The following is a 10405-nucleotide window of genomic DNA, read 5'->3' as shown; positions in this document are numbered from 1 at the left end:
GTATGTATTTTGTTATAGTTTAATATTCTATTTATAGTGACTCATAGGAATAGACTGGTGACCACCGGAGAGACGGGTGGCAGCCGGAAAGTAGACGGCACCCGGGAGCAGTATGGGTTGGCGCCCCAGCCTGTGTCTTCCGTGAGGAAGAAGCCCAACAAACCCACGGTGAGGCCTTTAGGAGGGCCATTCAAGCCTCAGGCGGAGCCTGCGGCACCACCAAGGGCAAGGTGGATCAACATGATTAATTATGAAAGGTACGGTTTTCTCTAGCAGTTCAGAAATCATCACTCTACCTAATACACACTTAATTGGAGCATGTAAGAATAATTCTTCACCCCCCCCCCCTCACACACACACGTACGTAGAAGTTTAATCAGAATGAATTGACAGTGAAACATTTACAGACCACACATGTAGCAAAGTGGAAGTTTAATCAGAAAATGTATTAATGACAATAAAACATTTACAGACCACATACTTAGCTTGGATATTGTAGAAATTGAATTTCATTTACAACACTTGAAACAGTTGTCCATGTACATGACTTATAGCCACTGATACAACTGAACAAAGATTTCCCTTCATTCCATATAAGCTTCTACAATCAGTTAATTCCCCTTTTCTTTGTACAAGTGGACTTAAAGCAAAGAGAAAAAAAAAGGTCAACAATATTAAAATATACATAGCCAACACAATACTCAAACAGCCTTAAAATGTTTATACTGAATATTAAGCAAGCAAATTCACCATCAATACTTTCCCTTCAGGTTAACTTTGTAACCTCTTTGTGCAATGCATACACTGGTGATAAATTGAAATTTACATTTATTTGATAGAATATATATAATATATGTAGATCGGCTAGTTGAACCATTTAATAGTAAAAAATGGCAAATAAGTTTAAGGATAAGTGGTAAGGGGTGGCGCAAGATACGCTAGACGCTAAGACTATTTACTATATATCTTTATTCCTATTTTGAATCTTACTTGTATCTCACTACTCTTTATACCTGTACCATGGTTTATGTCATGCTGACCTGAACTTCTTCAGGGGATCAATACAAGTTCTAACTATCTCTATCTACTTCCAGCATTCACATTATAAATCTTAATTTTAGCACTGAATATATTCTCTTTTTTTCTTATCAAAACCCCGTAGAACAACAAACAGCCATGAACATCCACAATAACACAATTAGTAATAAATACAAACCATTCCCTTTTTTGAAAAAAGACTCAAGAAGGTTGATTGAACACCTGAGATATCTAAATAGGATAGAAGGTAAAGTATGCCACAACATGCAGTTTTGTAGGACAGGTAAACCAACAGGGCAGCAAAGTTAATCATGTAATAGTTATACAGTGTGTGTGTATATATATATATATATATCACAACTTTAGGTTTTAGATTTATAGAATATGGCAAAGTTAAAACATTTCATGTCTTTTAGAAAGAATTATTATTCTTCAAAAATAATATTTATAGTTATGGCTGTAGCCATAAGTGAGCAGCTGTATAAATAGCATACAGCACTGCCACTTTTTTCTATATCCCATCCCTCACCCTTTTTAGCACCATTACTAAAGGCAGTGTGTTATAGCACTTTGGTTTGAAGATGATCTCTGAGATGCATGAAAAAACATTCTAAATGTAAGGCTTTGTCTACCGCAGCGACAGGCTGCACTTAAAATTTACTGCATGATAAATTAACGATGATAAAAACATGATATTGACAATCAAATCTTAAAAACATAAATAAGTTTGGTAAGTTAAAACACAAGGAAACAAGATTAAAAAAAGAAGGTACAAATCACTCAGTTCTTGGGAGTAGAATCAGGCAGTCCATCTGCCCATGTACAGTAGGCCAGATGACAAGGAAAGGTTACTCAGGCACTCTTGTGTTGTAAGATACTAGACTGGGATCATTTCGCTTAGCAGTTTGCAGATCAGGTCTAGAGAGAATCAGCGGATCGGATCGGAAGTTATTTGTGTAAGTGTGTGCGTGTACCATGTACTGTATGTAACTACCACATACCCGTTTGGAGTAGGCAGACTCTAGAACAAGTAGCTGCACACTGAACAGTGAATGGAAACCAGGCTCTCCACAGGAGAGCCCAGTGATGCGAGCTTTTGTAGAATTCTCTTGAGGTATGAAGGTCCAAAACACACACACACACACACACACACACACACACACACACACACACACACACACACACACACACACACACACACACACACACACACACACACACACACACACACACACACACACACACACACACACACACACACACACACACACACACACACACACGGATACCCAAATAAAAGGTGTATACTGTATGTCTGTGGGAAGTACACACAAGTAGAGGTGTATATGTCTGTGGGAAGTACACACAAGTAGAGGTGTATATGTCTGTGGGAAGTACACACAAGTAAATGTGTATATGTCTGTGGGAAGTACACACAAGTAGAGGTGTATATGTCTGTGGGAAGTACACACAAGTAGAGGTGTATATGTCTGGGGGAAGTATACACAAGTAGAGGTGTATATTTTGAAATTAGAGAAAGAGAGAGGTATGATATAGGTTTGGGCAGGCAGTGTTTCACACATGGTGGAAGTAAGAGCGTAGAAACAAAAAAAACAAAGAGGGAAAAAAAGTCTACTATACACAATAAAACCCTTTGTTATTTTAACTCGGAAGAGCGTAGCTGATCTTCTGAGTGTCACTGGGATATTGTGTGTGTGTGTGTGTGTGTGTGTGTGTGTGTGTGTGTGTGTGTGTGTGTGTGTGCGTGTGTGTTTTCCAAAGCACCATGCTACACCAGCCACTTCTCCATGCATGTGTGGAACACGGTTTCATTGGAGTGCCAATAGACGTGCTCTACTCCAGGTATAGAACATAGGATGAGGTCACCTCGAGACACCAAGGTCTTCAGACCGAACACATCACTTAAGTACAGCTGTAATAACAGACAGGAATATAGGAGGCATGTCAGGATGATTTAGTCACGAATAATGTTGTTAAAATGCATTATGCAATACAAAACAGGACAACAGAAAAGTTATAGATTTATTTTTGTGACGATCTCATTTCAATGAGGTTTAGTAAACAAAGCTCATTGAACTGAGATTGCCACAAAGTAAACTAAACACAGAAGCAATCATCCCTTTCATATCATCAGGCAAAGGTCTTCTAACTGTACCTAAAATAAACATCTAGTGCATTTAATCACTATGTTCATACTTCCTCCCTCCCCTCTGGTTGGATTAAAGACTAATGGGTTCAGATAATCAGACACAAAAGAAGAGACCGTTCTACTGTTTAGGAAAACAACATGCCCCTTTAAGTTTAACTTGAACTATAGAATTACTTGAATTCAAGCTCTTGATTTTTGGGGTTCATTTTTCATTCTCAAATTATAGTTGTTGCAAAATCCCCCATCCACCAGTGTACTTGATCCAATATGTGGTCCCTGCTAACCACCACTGTTGGTCTAGCACGAGCCCAATTTTGTTTTACCCCATTTGTGCATCACTGGCAGAGTGGCAGTTCCCTCCCTGAATCAGCACCCTGATTAACCAGCAGATGTCACTAGTGACAAAGACACAAGGCTTCCTGCACCTGTGTGTGAACACTAGCTATAGCCCTTTCCACACCTAAGCGCAAAACGGTTTTGCGCCGCAGACAGAAGAAGCTGTGCGGCATGTGCGCAGCTGGTTTTTAGACAGCTGGTGGATGGGAATTAAGCTCCACCTCCACGGACGATTGATGCGGAGGAGAGCGCTTCCGGGAATCTGGCCGTCGCGCAAGTCGTCCGCGGAAGTGGAGCTTCTTTTCCATCCACCAGCTGTCTAAAAACCCGGTTTTGAAGCTGTGCGCAGCCGAGAACGTGCGCGGCTCTTTTGATAGTGTGGCAGCACCTTGTGACTGAGTGCCTGGCCTTGCTGGAGGCAATGCCTCTGCAGTTGTGAGTGTTTTACCTCAACAACACCCGGTTGCCCCAGGATCTCACAGGATCTGTGTCAGTTTGTGATACATTGTGGTTTCATGTGGTCAAAACATCATTATGTAAAGTTGATTCTACTCACATCTTGGTGTTGCATCTCGACAACTGTCTCGTTGTCGTTGTAAAACCCGAACTGACTGAAATGATAACAGAGAGAGATCATATGAGGATTACCTAAAGATGAGGCATAATACAGAGAGAGCAAGTCTCTAAGAAGTTGGATTAAAGGTGAACTCATTTGTGATTTATTTATACTTCCTAGCATGTCGTGAACCGAAAATAACTGATGTAAAATAGCTGTTTTGAGCTTGTAGATCGGCTATTTTCGTGCAACTAAGTATACATGACCTAAACATAAAACATTTCTTATCACCTTTAGGAAAAGGGTTTTTTTTACAATCCAAACAATCGGTTTTCAGTAATGAGGGAAAACGAATCTTAACATAGGATCTTATTTATTTATTTAACATGTAGAGCAAAAGATACAAAGATGACCTCAGGACTCTCATAAGAGAGGAAAACTGGTGGTAGAATTTAGAATAAATTAATAAAAACGAATTCGTTTTCAGGTAGCCTACAGTAGCTTCTTCAGGGTTACAACACAAGGTTGCCACATCCCCACCAACTAGCCAATGGGAGCAGCTTTGTTAATCACTTAAGCCACATTTTATAATCGACAACACTGTGTCATTGTCGCTCAAAAGAAGCAAAATCTTTGTTAGCCTATAATGACATGCTCAACATAGGGAATCGGGATATCATGTTGAAAGTGGTTAACCAGATAGATGGAAACTGAACATGACTCACCTCGATTGCCAGGGTGTGATGACGCCATCATCTGGACCTCCAATCAACACCAGCTTGTTGATCTTCAGGAAATTCTTCTTCCACTCTGAATGAAACATCAGAACACACAAACTTACATACACGTAAAACACACCTCCATACAAACTCTGTTATAGTAGATATTGGCACCACGTTATTATAGGTGAATGTTTTCAAAAGACTTTGAAACAAATGTAAAAAACCCCAAAATAAAGCAATTTTTTCCTTCCAAAATCTTGAAAAAAAGAAAACATTATAATCCAAGCCCACATGTTGCAAGCTATTATTATTTTTCTTCCTTTTTTTTTTTACAGCGTGGCTCTGCAGGACGCTAGCCGTCGGTGTATGTCTGGAGTTAATCATGTTGAAATAAGGCTGAAGTGACTAATATACAGTACTTATTAATTATTATTTTACTTTACTTTATTTATTTTGACGCGACAAGCATATTAATGAACAAAACAAATAAATGCAACGTAAATACACTGGAATTAGCAAAGATGCTAAATTTCATCCATAGTCCCCACACAACACATAAAAAGTTTAAAAACTAAACTGGCAGGCAATGAAGCACATTGACATTGATTTCCGGTACATTACGAGACAAAGCATAAAAACATACATACAAGAAACAAAGTACAAGTTAAAATCATCTGCATCTATGCATCTATCTAGTTTAGCAGCATTTCTAAAGGGCAATACAGAATTGTAAGTAAAGTAACTTGTGCATAAAGTGCAGTATTGCTTTCAAGTAATACAGGATATGCTGTCCAGGTGCACTACTAGACTATTTAACTATACATGGTCACAGGTTTGGTTGTCGAGTAACCATTATTTATGTATTGTACATCTGCTGACCTGTTGAATTGGGATTAGGCCTCTCGCTGTTGAGTAGAGCCAAATAGTCACTGTTGTTCACGTACATGTCCCTGTGGTGTGGGTCTATGGGAGGAAAATAAACATTATGTCAACCAAATCATTTCCAATGGCATTCTGGCGTAACAGCAGCCAGATACACAACTGTACAGTACTTATCAGCATCCTGGGCCCATATCGAACTCCTGAACTTTGCATGTCCATTGCTCCTACCGTACCAATGCACAATGGCTAATCAAAACCCAAGAGATTCCACTGGTAATTTTTTTTTCTTTTCTACTTCTTATCAGGCCCCAGGAGCGAAAACATTTCGCACTGATATTTCAAGCCCAACAAATTACAATTCCTGTGGGTTTGGACCTGTCGGAATAGTTCAGTTCCTGGACAAAAAGGTTGGATTTTCATCATAGCCGATGGCGGCCATTTATTATGTGGCCATTGCGCCATTCGTGGCGCTATGGCGGACGAGCACCTCGTTGATTTTTCATGTCTAGGGACCCATTGACTCAGTTCAAGTGAGAAATTCCCCCAACACCAAATTGCGATAGGGTCTACAGGCAGGTACTGGACTAGGAGTCGTCTCTCAAGAATCAAGAGGGATATATTTGTCACTCACTCATATCACTAAAAGCAATGAAATGTTGTAGACTGTGCTAACCCAACAATACAATATAATAACAAGACCATAATAATAATAAATGTTATGTGTACTAAGATAATCTAAATAAGATTAAAAATAAATAAAGTTAGTAAGTATAGGTTAAGAAAGCGCCTAGTGCCGTCTCCATTCTAGAATGAACATTCGTCAAAAATAGCAGATCTATAAGCTCAACGTGACATTGTAGATGTCTTGTGTAGAGGGAAAAGGGAGGGCACCAAGGATATGGCCCAGTGTGACCCTGATTTGACCCTTGGGCCTTGTGACCCTGGTTACGTCAGTTATGGTCAAATCTTTTTAGCACCAATGGCGATTATGCAGAATAAGGAAGGGGCAAGATAGTTTGAACAAGATTTATCCAATGTGCAGAAGGTATATCATCAACTTCACTTGTCTATGTAGATTTGTGATATTTTTCATTTCTCCCGGACTCACCATTCCAGTAGTTGCAGATGGAGATCCGCTGACCCACCGACGTGTAACACAGATGAAACAGGTTCGATTTCATAAACTGAGGGAACAGGTACTTCAGATAGTCTGTGTCTGGAGGAGATAAGACGATCAATATCAAGCGATTAATTTCCGATGGCAACCAAACAACTGATGTGATTGATGTTTGCATAACGTTTTGCACTTTGGCTTTCAATCTTCCTTACATACTGTCGCAGCACGTGTTTCAAATAAACCTGTTTTAGACTGCTTTATGGTTTCTGATTACATGTTTATATTTAACAAGAGGATAGGCAGGATTGTTACTTTCTTTCTAATTGTAATTCTTAACCAACATGATAAAGGTGCAGTAGGTACAGTATGTAACGCTGCCGATAAGTTTGGTAGAGCATGTTAATACAATATAACAAACACTAAACTACATTGGTTGTAGTGGCCGGGTCTCCCTGCACTTCTATTGAGGCATGTAGATCCTGTCGTCGGGTAGGACTACCGGTACTACTGTACTGGTTGACAAGGGGTACGGCATGAAGGTCAAAGGTCAATTTATCCTCGGTCAAAGCAAGCTTTCTGCGATAGCTCAACAGTAGAAATGTCAGCATTCATGCAGGGGTTTGAAGCCCAGGCAGTAAAGAGTATATCAAAGTTATGGATGTCAGCTGTAATAAAACACAAACAGCGCTCTAATCTACTAAGTAGAAAACAGTTCCCCCTTCCCCCCACTAACTACTTCTCTAAAGTGAGTAATACTAGAGGGAGTGACAACGATCTGGTATACTACCTAAATATAGAACAAACATGGGAAATTCTCATTCTACTACCGACACCAAAATGTGGAATGCCCTGACACCATGCCTTAAAAAAACAAAACAAAACAAACGTTGGTTTCTTTCCAAACTGGGACCACAAGGGGAGATAAATGTATTTTCCCAAAGAAAGGTGTCATTCACTGACGCCACTTTTCCTTTGTACATATAGAGTTTTGTATATTTGTTGACGACATGTATTATTGTTATTTTTATGCTATGTTGATGAATAGAATGCAAGTCCCCATGACTCCTTTGTGTTACCCATTCAGCCTTAATGTCTACTGTATAAAAAGTATTCAATCAATCAAAACATGGGGTTGTTGTGGAGCACACCTCCGTACTGTCCAGCCTGAGGTGAAGAGAGTGATATGAAGGAGTGAACGTTGTGGTCTGGGAGTGTGGAGAGGATCCCTCTGCAGATCAGCCCTCCTGTAAACAACATGGACAACCCCAGATAATCAAACATGAATTACAGTAAGTCAAACATGAGCTTCACTACTCAGTAAATCCTGATGTGATTTTACCCTGAGAATGTACAAATGGAATCAACCATTTGGTTATGTTTTGTACACTCCGAGTTAAACAAAGACTGAGGATTTTACTGTGTCATAAAATAGTCCAAAAAGTAATTTAGAGCACTATTTAGAATAGTGGGTCATAAATTAGACGCTTAGGATTTATAGATGTATTCACCAATCACTAAAATGCCACAATGCTGTTTAGATACAGTAGTTGTGTCATGACACACCAGTGCTCTTTCTGTCTTCACTCACTCATATGACACACACACACACACACACACACACACACACACACACACACACACACACACACACACACACACACACACACACACACACACACACACACACACACACACACCTTGGGAGTAGCAGATAAAGTGGACGCCGTCTTGAGCATTTTGCATTATAGGGTAGATAGCTGTCTTGAAGCCTGCAACCTGTTTCCATAGCGGCTGTAAACTGGCGCTTCTGTCAAACAAGTCAATAACTGATACGTTGGTTCCAGGATGAGACTGTAAAAAGAGAAGGTATGGGGTTAATGAGAGTAAAGGCGGTTGCACACAGGACGCGTTTTTCGGAAAACCGATAGAAAAACGCTGCTAAAAATCAGAAAACGCGTCTAGTGTGCAGGGACCTTTATGGACAGCCATATTCAAATCTATAATCTTGGAAGGAATGGCCAGGTCGTAAATTACATGCTCAAAATAGGTTACCAAACTTACCATTCTTGACCACACAAAAAAGGGAACTAGATATAATTGTTGGAGGCCCCATAGAACTTCCCCTTTACACAATACACCTGCCAAAACTGCCAAATTCAGTTTGTCACATTACAAGTCTATGGTGGGGATAAAATAGTAATTTTGTGCAAACTTTTCATAAATTGCAGATACATATTAATTAAATAAAGAATAAGACTATAAGTAAGAGTACAAGTATAACATTTCAAATATACAGACATGGTGTAAACAGCCTCTTGTGCAAAATAAAAACATATCTAGCAGCCGATATCAAATATGCATGAATTGTATGGACTGACTACTGAACATGTGATTATGTAATCAGATTACAAATCATAAGAACCTATTATCACAAATTAACACAATTACTGCGCTTCCATGTCAATCACTGACCCAGCACAATGGGTCATTAGAAAAACAATCTAAAAATGGGGTGCTGATATATCAGAACATAATGATCGTCTAATGAAAGAATGAATGTTGATCATGGTGCACAATGTGTATGTAGGTTACTGAACAGACAAGATGAGCCTGAGGTGTACGAATGGAGACGAATCTCTCTCTCTCTCTATTTAGATATTAAAAGGAGACAATTTTCCATAATGAAAATTATGATTTAATCTAAAAACATAAAAATAATTAGAAATCTAGATCGCAATTTGGCAAAGGCACATCATGTCCTCGAAAGGTATTGGTAACGTGTGATGTCACAATACTCGTGTTTTCTTGCAAACTACTGCATGCCTCCTCAAAGTGTATTCAAGTAATGATCGATCAACATTGTCTGTGCAGGAACATGTATGACTCACGTCGTTGATGAAGCGTAGTAAAGTCCCAAATTCGCCCGAGCTATCGAACAGTCCATGGATAATGATCACCGGTTTGTAGCCGACGACTGCAGCCCACAGACATGCACCGAGCAGCGGCCACAGCAGCCTGCTCGCCCCGCTTGTCCTCCGCCGGCTTGAATCAGACGAATATGGACCTTTCATACTAGCTCAATTAAAACTTATATATACTTCTAGAAATTAGAAAAATCTTTAAAAACCATTTAGCAACCCCCCAAAACCCCCTAAAAATATATTAAAATATACTTGTGTTTGAAATTGTTATTCGCATTTGTTTTTCCAGCAACATTAGCGTTACATTAAAGTCTCGAGTCTAATATGAACCCGTCACTTCTTGTATTTATTGCATTCCCTTTTTGGATCCACGTGTAAATAAATATTGAAAACACCAAGCAACTGAGACCTCTCCAGTCTCCACCTCTGTATATAAGACCTCCACAGGTTCGTTTTTTTACTCACTGGGCATTGTTTATTCCGGTTTTCAACGACACGTGCTTCCGTACGTGACGCCATTTCCGGTTTCAATGTTCAAATCATATGGGCTGCGTCCGAATTGTGTGTGTGTGTGTGTGTGTGTGTGTGTGTGTGTGTGTGTGTGTGTGTGTGTGTGTGTGTGTGTCTGTGTGTGTGTGTGTGTGTGTGTGTGTGTGTGTGTGT

The 10405-nt window shown here is 39.6% G+C and overlaps 1 protein-coding gene across 1 annotated transcript; it reads right to left on the bottom strand.

Moving 5' to 3' along the window:
• Window positions 1–2208: 2208 nt before the first annotated feature.
• On the bottom strand, window positions 2209–10155 carry ppt2b (palmitoyl-protein thioesterase 2b). The gene is made up of 8 exons (XM_083772620.1): window positions 9710–10155; window positions 8519–8672; window positions 7970–8065; window positions 6813–6920; window positions 5702–5785; window positions 4826–4910; window positions 4101–4155; window positions 2209–2971 (listed from the first exon to the last, which is right to left on the bottom strand). The coding sequence occupies exons 1-8, from the start codon at window positions 9890–9892 to the stop codon at window positions 2828–2830; spliced, it is 909 nt and encodes a 302-aa protein (XP_083628746.1). The 5' UTR covers window positions 9893–10155; the 3' UTR covers window positions 2209–2827.
• Window positions 10156–10405: the final 250 nt, after the last annotated feature.

Source organism: Protomyctophum parallelum, assembly GCF_964188405.1.
Source record: "Protomyctophum parallelum genome assembly, chromosome: 1".
Classification (NCBI taxonomy): domain Eukaryota; kingdom Metazoa; phylum Chordata; class Actinopteri; order Myctophiformes; family Myctophidae; genus Protomyctophum; species Protomyctophum parallelum.
The sequence above is the reverse complement of the archived record's forward strand: the minus strand, read 5'-3'. Positions and strand labels throughout refer to the sequence as shown.

Bases quoted from the DNA above. Each gene is read 5' to 3' on its own strand.
- ppt2b (XM_083772620.1), bottom strand. From the start codon at position 9,892: ATGAAAGGTCCATATTCGTCTGATTCAAGCCGGCGGAGGACAAGCGGG. The intron at 5,786-6,812 runs GTGAGTCCGGGA...TTCCTCCCATAG, and splicing joins CATCTGCAACTACTGGAATG to ACCCACACCACAGGGACATG. The intron at 4,156-4,825 runs GTGAGTCATGTT...TTATCATTTCAG, and splicing joins ATCACACCCTGGCAATCGAG to TCAGTTCGGGTTTTACAACG.